General features: G+C 41.2%; 1 protein-coding gene across 3 annotated transcripts in view; it reads left to right on the top strand.

Moving 5' to 3' along the window:
* acoxl (acyl-CoA oxidase-like) overlaps nucleotides 1-15,873 on the top strand; it is a 30,532-nt gene extending 14,659 nt beyond the window's left edge. For 2 of the 3 annotated variants that reach the window (XM_076974885.1, XM_076974886.1), the window contains exons 13-19: nucleotides 111-200; nucleotides 1,992-2,101; nucleotides 2,867-2,978; nucleotides 3,198-3,285; nucleotides 4,036-4,106; nucleotides 10,065-10,166; nucleotides 15,293-15,873. In XM_076974885.1, coding sequence (XP_076831000.1) covers nucleotides 111-200; nucleotides 1,992-2,101; nucleotides 2,867-2,978; nucleotides 3,198-3,285; nucleotides 4,036-4,106; nucleotides 10,065-10,166; nucleotides 15,293-15,478 — 759 coding nt within the window. In that variant the 3' untranslated portion in view covers nucleotides 15,479-15,873. Of the gene's footprint in view, nucleotides 1-110; nucleotides 201-1,991; nucleotides 2,102-2,866; nucleotides 2,979-3,197; nucleotides 3,286-4,035; nucleotides 4,107-10,064; nucleotides 10,167-15,292 lie in introns of those variants that run through there. The other variant, XR_013121341.1, reaches the window with a different exon arrangement.
* Nucleotides 15,874-16,177: the final 304 nt, after the last annotated feature.

The raw sequence follows: 16,177 nt of genomic DNA on the forward strand, positions 1-16,177 counted from the left end.
TGATATTTCTACTTGTATTCTAGAAATCTTTTAAACTGCAGCACTACATGGGACAATTAAAAACCTTAACACATAACCAGTAATTGATTTTCACCGATTATTACCATCAGGGCTTCATGATGGAGAACCGGATCCCATCTCTGAAATGCGACTCTGATGCCTTCGTGACATTTGAGGGGGACAACGTGGTCATGCTCCAGGTCAGCTTCGTCCTGCAAGCATTCAGAAGAAAGCCATTCAGAGCTGTTTGGTGACTTTTCTCAATGAGAGCTCCTCTCCTGATGATCAGTTATTACTGTGGTGGTTCTCTACATAGCAGCCTAAGAACAGCATGCTCAAAGCCATTCCTAATTTATCAGTATCCATTAGGGACAGGGTGGTGTGTGATCGGGGAGGACGTTCTACTTTTCTTTCACAAGGCTTAAGTGTCACAGCCATTTTGCTCAAGGTTGTTCTTTGTCATGTTCCCTTATTTAGAGATAGCAGGCCTTTTTTTTAGTCTGGCTTCCCCATGATCTCTTGAATAACAAACCAAAGACTATTAACAGCAAAAATAGAAAAGAAAAACCACAGGATCTCTCAGAATTACTCTGAGAAGATTCCTCCATTCCTCATATCACACTTTGCACTGGAATTGACAATCGTGTGAGGAGATGAAAGCTTATGTTGGGCTTGGAACACCATTATCCAGCGGCCTTTGGCTGTGGGGGTATTGACTGCTGAAATAACTATGATGATCAGGTCAAAACTTTAATTCAATTTGTCTCCTGTGTGTACACACGCACACACACACATGCACGCACACACACACACACACACACACACACACACACACACACACACACACACACACCCCCTCACCTCAAAATACAAGGTCACTATTCACAGCCTCGCCTGAAGACCTATCAAACTTCTATAATTAGATTGCAGGCCTCTCAATACTAAAATAGTCATTCTCTCTTACCCTGGGAAATAAACTGATATCACACTTGTAGTGCCAAAAAAAGAACAAGGGAAAATAAAACCACAGCCCCTTTTCACAGGATAAAGAAGCACATAGGGCAACAGTCGCCCAACTGCAGATGTTTCAAGGCAGAGATTGAAGAGCGTAACTCATGAGGGGGTGTTTTCAGTGAACTGTGGAGTATTGTTTAAAACCCTCTTGACCTTTTTGGGAACCACCTTGAAAGGGAAACCTCTATCCTGAAGTGGATAGAATTTACATTGCATTTACATTGTATGTAGTTTTAGAATTTTATGTGTTGAAATGATCTTGGCTATCAGATCTATATCAAATTAGTTGCTTCTAAACCTAACGTGTTCACATTATTTCTTTAGAATACATTTTCTTTTCAATGTCTTTCATATAGTTCTGCTCATTCAGTTAGCCAAGATAAAATCAGGCAAAATCAGGACAAGTGAATTACTATTAAGTCTACTTGTTTCCCATGCTAATTAATGTACATGTTATTCCATTTAAATACTTTGAATCCTCTTGACCATTTTTTATTTGATTAACTTAAAATTTTAAGGAGTTGCTGTCAACTCTGTGTCTGAGGTTTAAAACAGACCTTAAAATGTTGAAAATAGCAAGGATGGTCCTTGGGGACCTAATTCTGAACCAGAGTCACATGGAGACCAAGAGGTTCTGACAACTACTCTCATTTTCTTTCTTTCTTTCTTTCTTTCTTTCTTTCTTTCTTTCTTTCAGTTGTAACGGGTAGAAATGGGTTCAGTTCAGGCATATGTTCAGTTATGATGGGATGCTACACTATTATTATTACTATTACTGGCCATTACTTAAAGTGTAATGCGTGCAAATTCATGTGTAGTGCAATATGTATGTATGATGTTGTTTACTGTAAATTTACAGTAAACAAATTTTACAGTAAATAAATTTACTGTAGGCCCTGACAATTCAACACATGTATGTTTTACGTGAGGCCGTCATTGTGCCCTGGTCACTGCAGTTTCTCACCCTGTATTTGTAGGTGGTGGTTCGTGAGTTGCTATCTCAATATACACGACAGATGGGGAACAACATGGTGGCCGGCCTGATTCGAAACTGGACCAGTTCTGCATCTGACAGTTTTCGGACAAGGTCCAAATCAATGATGTAGTCTAACTGTGCAATTATATGTAATTATATGCAATTACATTCAGCTGGAGGGTTTTCTATGTGTTCTTTCAAGGTTAAAACTATTCTTGGTGTACTTCTGTTTGGTTGTCTTGTCTGATATGATACTGCCCAGTTATAGTATATATCTAAGCTTTTTTTGTTTAGACCTTTTCTGCAAGGACCCCAGTTGAATTAGCTTTGTTGTTGCAGTGAATACAAAAGTGTACAGAGTTGCAGCCCTCAAACACAGTATAGTAAATTTATAAGCACAGTGTTATTAATTCATATTCAAAGCAATCAAGCAATTACAATAACATTTCATTTAGGCATGAATTTCAACTGTTATTACATAGAGACAGATTACAGACCTGATTCTTTAAGCACAAATTTAACAGCTTACTCATCATAATTGCTGTAACCCTTGTTCTCTGTAAGATAGACTCTCCTCTGTTCTCTGTAATCTAGGAGCAAACATTGTACTTGAGGATATGAAACTGCTCCAGTTGTAGGCAATAATGTATCTCACAAGGCACGTAGAAATCTCACAGATCGGAGATGACCACAGCGGGCAGGAGTCTGCTGGTGTGCTTCCTGGCACTATATGAGAGAATCCAGTGCAAGGACCAAACACGAGGCGTTCCTCAGCCAAACAAGGGTGGCAGTCATATAGACCTGAAGCCAATTGGTCCAGATCAACACATCCAGTCATCTAATTGTGCATTCTGACACTTGTGTCTCTCCCCTCAGTGTCCTCAGTTTCTCGGTGGATAAGGTGGGAGACCTGAACTTTCTGCTCAAGGCCCTGAGCTTCAGGGAGAGGGTCTTGCAACGTAGCCTAGCTGCACGACTTTACAGCAAGGTCAGTGTCACCATGGGCCCCTTTCAGAAGGGCTGGAAAAAAAAAACATGTTTCCAACCATTATTTATTCTTGATGTGGTGGGGTGGCTGGGGGATGTTTGGGGGATCTTGAATACACCTCTACTGAGACATTATTGAAGTGTGAGGCACAATGGAAAAAAAAAATTACATAAATAAATAGATTAACCTTTACACCACTGCTTATGCCACTCTGAGCAGGTAGACAAGAATAAAGAAGAGTTTTTCAATGCCTGGAACACGTGTCTACATCATGTGACTTGTCTCGCCCTGGCGCACATACACAGGGGTGAGCAATCCATCATTCAAGCACCGCACAGAATATGGCCAGGGGGCTGTTTGTTAAATGAATGCAGAAATGTGTTCATGTGGTACTAAATAACACAAAAAAAGCACATTTCAGAATGTTCCATTTCAGATGGACACCCCTACCACTGCTAATACACACCAGGAATTAGAAAATACACTATGCAATGCCTAATTAAATTGTACCATTGAAGGCTATTTTAGCCACTTTTTTCATAGTTAATAGGCCATAAATGATGCATGCTGTGTGTGTATGTTCCACTTGAGCATGCTTCTTAGTATCTTGTTAACCATAGAGCTATACAAAGCTGACCCCCCCCCCCCAAAAAAAAAAAATTTATTTTCCATTCTCTCAACCTCCTCCCACACACAGACACAAATGCACACACAAACGCATGCATCTAAGCATACACACGGCACCAGTGGTATGCTCTTTATTAAAAGCTCCAGCTAAGGCATAGTTTAAATACTGACCAGTGGGATTTTTTATGTTTAGATAAAAAGTCAAGAAAGGGGCCCCCGTATCACCAATATCTCTAATTTAATTATGTTAATGATTAAATTATTAGTTGTCATGGACCCATTCTCCTGTTTTGACTTAAATTACATTCATTTATGACAAGGTTGTAGCATTAGTAGTTTTGACATGAGCAGGGAGTGGAGGCAGTGCAGGAACTCTGTGGACACCCAGTTGTGCTCTCTGCTCAGCTCCCAATTGTTCATTCCCTTCCAGTGACCCTGGAACAGTTTGCGCTGGCTGTCCGCGCGTGCCAGGTGAAAGCAGACCACACCCTGCTAACCAAGGTACGTGTGAAAACCAGATTTCCACTCAGACATTCTTTGCACATTGCCTCTGTGTTCCCCTTTTGACTCATCAGTCGTGGCCCATGGAAAGTTCTCAGAAGCTGCGTAGAGTTTCGTGCCCACAGCAGTGACGGCCGCTGAAGGCTCGAGATTCGAGGTTTGCTCTCAGGTCTTTTAGCAATGGAAAAAGGAAAAAAAAGAGAAGAATTCAGAGAAGCTCAGACAAGCTCTGGCTGTTTGTTCAGGGTTGAGGGCCTGATTCAATATTGTATGTCCTAAATTGGTTCATTATATGACTTGAGTTCCTTCACACTTTGCCTGCATATAATGTATACAGTAACAGCATTGTGGCACATGTAGTTTTCACATATGTACATGCAGTGCTGCATTTGAATGCAGAGCTGCAATTCAGCTTTGAATTGGTTCCATAGTCACATAAGCTACATTTTATGGCAGCCACTTTAGCTGTTTGACTTAAATACACACATACATGCATGTATTTATAGGCAGGGAAGCAGTTTGGAGATCAGTGTCCTATTTTGACCTGGGCCCTGTGTACCATGAACAGATGACTGAAGAAACAAGGAAATAAATCCAGTGACAGATCATTATACAAAAAAGAAGATAATAATGTATGTATAATTTAATTAAATACACAGAAATTAAGATCCCAAATAAAATATCAGTCCACCTGCCTCAGAAGTTCCACACCATTCTGAATTTAATTTGAGTAAAATGTCAGTGGGAGATACCTGAATGGTTCTCCACATCTGAACATGCACCAAATTCATTATTCCTTCAAGACATGGAGGATGAAGACTCCAGTTTCCCCAGTACAGAAAACTGGTTTCTCTGGTACAGCAACTGGTGACCAATGGCTAGTGTAGGCTAACCCAACTGTTGACCAAAGGCTGGTGCAGGCTAACCCAACTGCTGACCAAAGGCTGGTGCAGGCTAACACAACTGCTGACCAATGGCTGGTGCAGGCTAACCCAACTGCTGACCAATGGCTGATGCAGGCTAACCCAACTGCTGACCAATGGCTGGTGCAGGCTAACCCAACTGCTGACCGATGGCTGGTGTAGGCTAACCCAACTGCTGACCAATGACTGGTGTAGGCTACCCCAACTGCTGACCAATGGCTGGTGTAGGCTAACCCAACTGCTGACCAATGACTGGTGTAGGCTACCCCAACTGCTGACCAATGGCTAGTGCAGGCTAACCCAACTGCTGACCAATGACTGGTGTAGGCTGGTGTAGGCTAGACGTACAGCTAATATATTAAGATGATACCAAAGGAAACACAATTGCTTTGTGTATTAATAATGATTTTGCTATGCTTTAAAAACAGCATCTGGTCATCCAGAAAGCAAAAAATCTATCATGTATGAATATAAAAATCGAGATGCATGAAGATATGTCGAGGATTGGTTTATAATTTACATAATGGACCCCTGAATATTTATGGTATAGAATCCTGCTGTGCCCAGACATGAGTTCCTACTCCTAATATAGACACACAGCTCCTAGTATCATCACTAACATGATATTTTTTTGTTTGTTTGTTTGGTTCTTATAATCTGGTATGTTTTGCTTTATAAGGAACAAGCAATACAAGGTGCTCAAATGCATCATTTGAGCAACTTTGAGATAAGGTCAGGTACCACCATAGTGTAGCTTCCACCACCACCACTCCCCCTCCCCCTCTCTCTGTACCCCTTTCTTACTCTCTATCTCTGTCATGGCAGGATATGCTGTCTGGTCATATGAGTGTAAGGATGGAAACCAGTGGTTCAGAACCCCACTGATCTGAGAACTGCAGGGAGGTCCTCAGGAGAGCAGTCTAAAGTTCATGTGACCAGTGCTTGGTCATGAGGTGTGCCCCATGTCATGCGTGAAAACACAAGCCTAAAGAGCAGGGTTTCACAAGGGGAAGCTGCATTTCCACCTGCTTGCAGGGGCCACATCTCTGTACATGTTCCGTACTTCTCTGGAAAACTTGCATGAAGTGTTAGCTTGTCGGCAACAAAAAAATCAAATGGTGACTATTTGAAAATGACTGTGCTCTTTCTATACTTGTCATTGCATTGGTTTGTGCATGGAATTTTGCAATGTGTACAGTCATACTTGGGGTTAGACAGATGGTATCAATTAAGGCTTGTTCAGTTACACACCACGAGTCACGGGTCTGGCACTTGCCAGAGTGAAAGTAAATAAATAAATAAAATACTGCACCTGTTTAAGGTTTCACTACATTGTCAAGGAGATCACAAGTATGATCTCGAGGCTGGGAACCCAAGAGAACAGTTAGGAAAAAATACAGTTGCTGACTTCACGTGTCTAGGAGGAAGTGCATGTTAACCCTCATTCTTCCAGGTAAGTAGCTATTGTGTGATTGCAGGAAACCAATGACCAAAGTGGATGAGAGGGGTGGACCCAACACATCATAATAAAATAATTCTAGCATTTTCTAAATACGTTTTGAGGTATTGCAGCTTTGTAAATATCATAAATGTATTCCTCATGTCTGCACAACGGCTGACATAGCAAATGTTTTTTTTTCTGCAACATACTGTCCAAAATCAATCTATTGGCACAACAAATAAATCTGAAAATCAGCATAATGCATTTAGATTTTGACATTTCTTATCAGTTGTTTTGGTGGAAGGAGTTGTGACTAGGCAGTTCACAGATGAATGAGTTGGACATGCACATTGTGTGAAATGTAAGTTCTGTTGGGTGTGAGGTGAGTACTGTGCAGTGGGAGTGTGGTGACAACGTTGATAGATGGTCCTACAAGTCAGTGGGAGTGTGGTGCCAACAGTCTGAGGACTTGAAGATTAAAATTGTTGCTGAATTTGTTGCTCCGGGGTAGCAGAGTTGAATAGTACACAGTCAGAGATGACACTGGGCTTCTCGCAATCATCTATTAGATGGGAGGCATTGAGGATCCATGAGAGACATTCAGTAGGTCTGGGGGAAGCTGGTCATTTTCCCTACTGCAGAGAAGTGTTTCAGTTTGATGATGGAACATTAGACAGGAGGCTGCAGGGCAGCATTGTGAAGACCCAGTGTTCAGTGTGAGTGTGTGCCAAGACTCAGTGTTCAGTGTTCATTGGCTGGTCAATTGCTATTTGGCTCCATTCATAACTCTGTCTCATTACCACAGCTGGGATGGCCTACTTTTACCTTCAGAGCTAAAATCTTAATCTTGTGGTCTTCGATGTGGAAAAAGTCATGAAAGAAAAAAAACGTTTTTTCTGTGTCCTTGGGTAAGACCACAGTTTCACTGGTCCTTGTAGGCTTTTATAACATATCTGGATGGAGGTGAAGAGTAACTATCTACCCTGGCAATTAGTTACTATTTAGTTCATAAGATGTGTATTTATAAAGTTGGAGTAAACTGAGACAGAAATCATAATGAAAAATGATAAAATCTGACAAAAGCATCTTGCAAAATGACGCTGTATGTCAGAGCCAAATTCACACACAAACCTTAAAGAAATTTAATAATCCTGCATGGTTTGATGCTTAAGTATTTTTAATGCAAGTAGTTTAATACATTAATTCAAGTAATTTTAAAAATCATTGAAAATACTTTTGTGCTAGTCAGTCTTTGAGTCTTAGATGGCCAATCTTTTGATAACAAATTGAGGTCTTTGAATGTGGCAAAGATGGAATACGAAGACCTATGTTTAGCTGATTTAGGTGACTGTCCCTGCCTTTTGGAATGTTAAATTAATTAGCCATTTACCTTTCTTAACTTGTCTCTTAATCTTTATATATGAAATGGTACAAAATTATATTAATGCTGGAACCAGCTTTTTCAAAGCTATTATGTTGTATCTCAGATTTATTTCAAAAGTATGTGAGTAGTCTTCCTTGTCATGGCCCCACCTTTTTCTTTTTGTCTTGCACTACTTTCCAGTGGTTCATGCGTAGTATGTTGTTGCGTCGGGCTTCTGGTTTGCATGTGACGACAATCTCAGTTTCTTTTTGCGTAGCTGAGTCCGAGTCCCTCCTTTGGTGTTTTAGCCTAGCTCAGAAAGTGTTTAAGAAGACCTGATGAATGTGATAAGCTACTGGATGGCGTTGATGATAAGCTGCAGACCTGCTCCCTTTTGTCCCATTGTCCTGTTTGCATATGAGGAAGTGGCATGCACAGTGCCAGGAAGCCAGAGTGGCATGGGGGAGAGGACAGGGGAGAGAGGACAAGGAGGGACAGGGGGAGAAGAGGAGAAGGACAGGAGAGAGAGAAGAGGAGAAGGACAGGAGAGAGAGAGAGAGAGAGGACGAGAGAGAGAGGACGAGAGGGACAGGAGAGAGGACAAAAGGGACAGGAGAGAGGATGAAAATGATGAGGAGACAGGAAAAGAGAGAGAGATCAAGAGGCATGGGAAGAGAACAAGAAAAAGCACAAGTGGGATAAGGAATGAGGACAGGATAGACAGGATGAGAAGGACAGGGAGATGGGATAAAAGACAAGATGAGAGGGATGGTGAGATGGGACAATTAGGCAGAGGATGAGGGGACCTTTGCAACTTTGCTTAGAAATTGAATTACAGTAAATAATCAGACAATATTACATAAAAGCTATACAAATGTTAAATAGTATGTTTAAGTACAGTCCACCAGTGTACAACAGACCTGTGTATAGTGTGGGTGGGGCACGAAAGCATTCCACTGTTATAGAGCTGACATAGTGTCATGCCATGACAATGATACCACTGATGAAAATTCTGCAGAAGCTGATTCAAAGCTAAGCAGCTTTGTACTAAGAGTGAGGTGTCCATGACAAGGCCTCAGCTCTCAGTGTGTGTGTGCGTGTGAATACTCACCTGGCCCAGTGTTGAGTAAGGCATTCCTGTTTCCTCGTGGTCAGAGTTTGTGACTCACTGCTGCTGTTGTGAGGGAGGTCAGCACAGTTCCGTCCTTGCGTCACATGGCCAACAGGTTCAAGTCTTCACCTATAGCTTCATCATCATGAATTGTTACTTCAATGTTGCTAGCATATGTGTTGATGGAATTTGAGCCTTACTTGAACAAGTAGTTGCTACTCTGGAGACACAAGGGTCTCCAGTGTCCAGAAGACTTGCTTAACCGGACTATCCATGGTCCTGTGGGTCCCTGGTGCCCCAAATCTCTGCTAATTAATGTACATTTGAGCACTCCGGCCCACAGTGACCACTCTAGGACATAGCTTCGTTCCAGCTGCATCAGATTAAGGCCACAGAGAGAGGTCACAGGTCAGAAAAGACGACTTGTTGAATGTGGGGGGAAAGGGATCCTGTTACTCGCCTCAGTGTCTGTCCAACACATGGGAGCTAGTAATGTTTTTTTCTGCCCAGCCCTGTGATGCTTTGCAGTGGTTAGCTTTTTGTCTCACCTATGGTTAGAGGAGATATTAACTCTGCCACTCTTTTCTTCTTCTTCTTCTTCTTCTTCTTCTTCTTATTTTTCCATTCTCTTCATCTACCCAACATCCTGCTCTCTTCAAGCTTAAAGCACTAGAAATATGTTCCATTTGATCAGGGCACTATATATGGACCCTCATTTATAGAAAAAAGGTATCCTGTTTGTTTCTGGTTTCTTTGAATGGTATAGGGGCTGATACTTAACAGTGCTTTCCTTTTGTTTCACTTCCTGTTTTCTCTATTTTTTTAAGATGAACTCTCCATCTGAAAATAATAACCTAAAACACAATAAAATAAAAGTAAAAAAAGAAAAAACAAAGGAAAATTTTTTTTTGCACTTGTTCTGCGCTCATAGAAAATATTTATTTACTTTGATATGCTCCAAATGTGCAGCAGTAGCCGTATATATTTCAAACCAAACCTAATATTATCCATTTGTTTGATATAATGAATTGCTGAATGACACAAATGATGCTTCCAACAAACTGTTGGTTTTTGTTTTGTTTTGTTTAATGTTTTTTCCTTTTCATCTTGACACTTTTAGTTCTGCCTTCTGCATGGCACCAGTCTGGTGTATCAGGAACGAGCGTGGTATCTGGAACACAAATACCTCAGCCCTGCGTCTAGCAGGCAGATACGTGGCCAGGTAAGTCTGACTACCCTTCCCATTCTGAAATAAAGGTGTTTTAACAAAGTTCAAAGCTCATATGCATTCATATATGGCTGGAAAAATCAGACTTCAAAGAGTTCATTCAACCAAAACATCTAACTAGAATCGGTTTTGTGTAAAGTAAAATGGTGGTTGCTACCTTTTTCTTTGTTATTAAAGATCTTAGCATTTTGATTGAATATTTACTTCAATAGAGCCAATCTGAACCACACTGATTCACCTTCCTTTAGGTTTTTTAAAAGTAAAGGGCTTTTTCACCCACTGTGTCCAATAACCCATTTCAGTCATTACTTGAAGCTAATTGACAGCAACAGATTGTGAGTGTGAATAGAGTATTGATTATCCTTCTCTTGAGCCAACATCCCAAACGCACTTGCCCCACATGGGGTCAGTTTGGCCAGTTGTTCACAATAAGCTGTTACTAAACAATGCTGCTCCCTGATTGGTTGTCTGGCATGTACACAGGCATGCTGGATCTCTCTGAAGACAGAACAGTAGGGTTGACACCAGTCTGTCACTACAGTCAGCGGACGCCTGCTCAGGCAGTGTGCCATTGTTCCATAGCTAACACAGCCTCACACAATTAAGCTTTTACACTTTTCAGTCTTGAAACACTGTAGAGTTGCCTGTAGCTAGTATAACCACACACTGATTATACACACTGGTTTTTTATTTATTTATTTTAATATTTTAGGGTTTTTTTGTTTGTTTGTTTAAGCTTTATGCTTTACATTTTGAGATCTAGGTCGATCAGATCATAGATTAGCTTGATAAAAGACCTATATGCTGAACTTGATAAAACTGAATATATGAATGAAGTTTATAATCTGTCTTCATGGCATTTTGTTATGCCTTTGCAGATAGCAAAATATTTTCTGCATTTTTGAATATCTAATTAATACATTGGATTAATGTAGATGTTGCTACATTGCACTTCCTCTGAAGAATTTGTAGTAGGTACCAAGAATTCATAACCGAAAGTTTCTTTTGAAGAGGTTCTCTCTTATAGGTGGATCACAGCATACTGAGAAAGATAACTGGCTGGCCTTTAGCTTATCACACTGCTAGCCACACTATGAACCAAGCCATGCAAATCAGTCCCACCTGCTCAACAGCCCTTATTGGGTTATGGTTGCGTGCAGTGACGCATAAACAGGTGACCGCTGTTCATATTTCTGGTGATTAATTAGACTTCTGAAGGCTCTTGTGGAAAGCCTCATTGTGTAGCCTTGGAACAACAGTTTACATGTTCTGGGTTAGCTCTCCTGTTGTTTGTTCATTGGTTGGAAAAGCATTATAAGCATTTAATGTCCACATTAACACAACCAGCCTAACAGTAACACATTGTTAACACCACTAGTCCAACATTAACACATCCAGCCCAATAGCATGTCATGCCTCACAGTAGTAAAAGACATGTCTAAAGCTTTAGTGACAGTTTTCAATTAGTCTGAGGTCAGAATGGTGTGTTGTTTAAGGTTAGACACATATATTTTCACAGCTTTCTGTGTGGTTTGGCTCTTTTCACTCATGCCGAGGGTGTGCATGACGTTTTGGGGTTGCAAGTCTGTACTTGTGATCATAAATATGGATATATGAGTGACACCAGTGTTGTGTGGTGGTGCATAATTGTGTGTGTGTGTGTGTGTGTGTGTGTGTGTGTGTGTGTGTGTTCTGGGAGGGTGTTCAGTATGAGGTTAAGGCAGCAATTTCAACAGCAGGGTATGAATTCTCTCAGTAACACCTGGTCTGTATTGTACACTGACCACTCTCATTAAACTTTTCAATATCAGTGACACTTCCAGCCTCATTGTATAGGAGTTGGAGAGATGCAAAACTATTTGAACTAACTAGAACCACACTAACTAGAACTGGTTTCCTTTCATCTTCCGAGAACTACAGATAAGGAGAGAAAAAATTGAGATAGCGGTCAAACACACATCAGGCGTTTATTAGGAAATATGGATGTTGAATCAGAGGTGTCAAGTGCATTTCAGTCGCTAATACTCAGCAGATTAGAGAGGTACCTTTCGGTAGGAGACAATGAGACATTTTTCGAGAAGTTGTAAATGTCAGAAATTGATGAGTGAACCTTGGTTTCAGACTGATTGGCTGTGATTATTCACCTTTCTTCTTAACAGCCAAGTGGTAGAGTTCAGTCCAAGTTGGTGGAATGCTAATTTAGCTCTGTCTGGTTCAGTATTAGGAGAATGCAGACTCAGTGACTCATACAGGTTTATCAGAGAAACAAACAGAAGGAGGTAAATGTGTGTGATATGAGTCATCTGTAATATTTTCTGTAATATCTGTAAGGCTTTCTGTTGTAAGCAGTTGTTTTTTTTTTTCTTTTCTGTCCAGCTAACAAAGGAGTAGCTATTGTGGGTGCAAAATTAAAAGTCTGTGCAGTCTGAAGGTTTACATTTTCCACAGTTGAAGGTTTGAGGGTGATATTTGTATGCTGGCATTGAAAGCTTATGCGAAGATTTAAAAAATAGCAGAAAATTACAGGGTCAGTGCTCTGCACGATTCATAAGCATGAGCATGAGATTAAACCATCCTCCTGTCTACCGTTTGCAGACATCAAAGAGTCTGTAGTGAACTTAAGTGTATGAAATCTAGCCAGCATTGACATCACAGTTCTAGACACATCAGTTTCATATCTGGTTTTTTTTTCTTCCTAGCTAGACAAAAGTGTTGGGATACACCTCTTAATTATTGAATCTAGATAGAATTCAGTCTACGAGTACTTATTCATGTTGCCTGCCTTTACAAACATTTGTGAAAGAACAGGCCATTTAAAGAGCTCATTGATTTGAGCATTGTACTGTAAAAGGATGCCACTGTTGCAACAAGTGAAATGTCTTCCCTCCTAGATTCCACTATTCCACAATCAACTGAGTGGCATTATTGAAAAGTGGAAGCATTTAAGAACCACAGCAATTCTGCCATGAAGTGGCAGACCACATAAAGTCCCAGAGTAGGGTCAGCTAGTGCTGAGGAGCATAGTGCATAAAAGTTTCCAACACTCTGCTGACTCAATAACTGCAGAGTTCCAAACCTCCTCTAGCATTGCCATCAGTACAGAAACTGTGCTGGGAGCTTCATGGCGTGGGTTGCCATGGCCGAGCAGCTGTGTGCAAGCCTTGCATCACAAGGCATAAGGCCAAGTGCCAGACTGAATGGTGTAAAGCATACAGCGACTGGAGTCTCCAGCAGTGGAAACAAGTTCTGTACACTGACATTGTGCTGCATTGTGCCAGTTTTACAGGAGGAAGAATAATGTTATGGGGTTGTTTTTCAGGAGTTGACCTAGGCACCTTAGTTCCAGTAAAGAAAAATGTAATGCTTCAGCATACCAAGACTATTACTTCCAACTTTCTGGCAACAGTACTGGGAATGCCCTTTTGTGTTCCAGCATGACTGTGCTATTATGCAGAAACAAGGTCCATTAGTGGTTGGGGAAGTTTGTTGTGGAAGAACTTGACTTGCCACACAGAGCGCCCATTGAACACCTTTGAAATTAACTAGAACTGAGATTATGAGCCAGGCCCTCTCATCCATCATTAGTGTCTGGCCACAAATGCTCTTCTGGCTGAATGGGCAACAGCTCCCAAAAAATGCACTCCAATCTTGTAGAAAGCTGTCAAAGAGGAGTGAAAGCTGTTATCGCTGCAAAGGGGGAACCAACTCCACACAAGTGCTTATGGATTTAGAGTAGGTTGTCCTAAAAGCTGCTATTGCTGTAATACGTGCAGTTTCCCCTAATTTTTTTGTCCAGTTTCCCCCAATACTTTTGTCCATGTCAGGATATAACTATCCAACTCGTATCATAAGATATGCATGTTGTCTTACATAAAAAATGTAATGTAACAGACAAAAGTACACTCACCAGCCACTTTATTACACCTGTCCAACTGCTCATGTCATATCAGCCAATCACATGGCAGTTGTGTGTGCACAAATGCCTTGTTAATGCAAGAGGTCAGAGGAGAATGGCCAGAATGGTTCGAGCTGATAGAATGGCAACAGTAACTTAAATAACCAGTCATTATAATCGAGGCATGCAGAAGAGCATCTCTGAATGCACAACACACCAAACCTTGAGGTAGATGGGCACTACAACATCAGAAGACCTCACCAGGTGCAACTCCAGTCAGCAAATAACAGGAAACTGAGGCTACAATTCGCACAGGCTCCACAAAATTGGACAATAAAAAATTGAAAAAGCGTTGGCTGGTCTGATGAGTCTTGAATTCTGCTGCGACATTCGGACGGTAGGGTCAGAATTTGGAGTCAACAACATAAAAGCATGGCTCCATCCTGCCTTGGATCAACGGTTCAGGCTGGTGGTGGTGGTTCAGTGGTGTGGAGGATATTTTCCTCCCACACTTTTGGGCCCATTAGTACGAATTGAGTATCATGTCAATGCCACAGCCTACCTGAGCATTGTTGCTGACCATGTCCATCACTGTATGACCACCGTGTACCCCTCTTCTAATGTCTACTTCCAGCAGGATAGCACCATGTCATAAAGCACGAATCATCTCAGACTGATTTCTTGAACACAACAATGAGTTCTCTGCACTCGAATGGCCTCCACAGTCAGCAGATCTCAATCCAATAAAGCACTTTTTATGATGTGGTGGAACGGGAGATTCACATCATGGATGTGCAGCCAACAAATCTGAAGCAACTGCGTGACGCTATCATGTCAATATGGACTAGACTCTCTGAATACCTTCTCCAGTACCTTCTTGAATCTATGCCACAAAGGTTAAGGCAGTTCTGAAGGCAAAAGGGGGTCCAACCCATTACTAGCATGGTGTACTTAATAAAGTGGCTGGTGAGTGTAAGTTCTATAATTCCAAGACTATTGTTTTTGCTCTTTAAGCCACCAGAGGGCAATGTAGTCAGAAAACTTGGGTCATCCTATGCTAAAGACCAAACAGCAATTTTTGACAGGAGGAAGAGTGGACTTGGTTAAAACTGCCAATTCTGATTTACTAATTAAGCACTTTACTTGATACCAGTCCTTATAAATGCTTATTTGTTGATTATTACTGTTTATTTTAGAATGTTTTTGTGTTCTATTTTCCATCCAGTTGTTGGAGCTTTGCAGGTCAGTGAAAGATGATGCGTTGAAGGTGGTTTCAGACTTCAACATGCCTACCTGCTGTATCCAGGCACCCATTGCTGGAGTGGCTAATTCCAGGGCAGAGTGGGGCTTTTACCCAAAACCAGAGCTGCCCACCAACCAGAATCAGCAGCAGGCCATCTCCAAGCTCTGAGTCAGAGGACAGAGCACTGGTATTATGCCAGTTACACCACCTCACAATGACAGGCCTGTCTAAGCTCTCTTGAGTTTAGATCAGTTTCATATTTTCTCCTATAATGTCTAATGTAATGTAATGGACTTATGTAATGGAAACTGCACCTTATTTCTCTTCTCAGATGTTTTGCAGATTAAATATCATGATGATAGATTTTTTTTTTGTCAAGCAAGAGAATCAGTATGGAATATTCTATCAACTGTGATGTTATAAAAGAATATTCTTCTTATTAGATTGTCAATTTATATAATATATGCCTGTGCGTGTATAAATATTACAATAGATCAGGGGTGCCCACAGTTTTCAGCTTGCGAGCTACTTATAAGATGACCAAGTCAGAAAGATCTACCGGGGTGGCGGCGAACGTAATTTGTTGAGCGGGGGGGGGGGGGAGGGGGGACACAACCGTCAGAGCAGATGTGCGATTCATCTACTACTATTTTATGTGACGCGATCTACGCACATTCCTTCGCGATCGACCGACACTTCCTTCGCGATCGACCGGTCGATCGCGATCGACGTAATGAGCACCCCTGCAATAGATCATATACATTGCTGATTTGATTAAGCTTTCTGAAGCTTCTGAGAGTGTTTAGAGCGTAATGCAGTATCTGTTTGTTCCTTCATTTTTAACACACCCAAAATGTAATTGGAAAA

This window comes from Brachyhypopomus gauderio, chromosome 15 (assembly GCF_052324685.1).
Source record: "Brachyhypopomus gauderio isolate BG-103 chromosome 15, BGAUD_0.2, whole genome shotgun sequence".
NCBI lineage: Eukaryota > Metazoa > Chordata > Actinopteri > Gymnotiformes > Hypopomidae > Brachyhypopomus > Brachyhypopomus gauderio.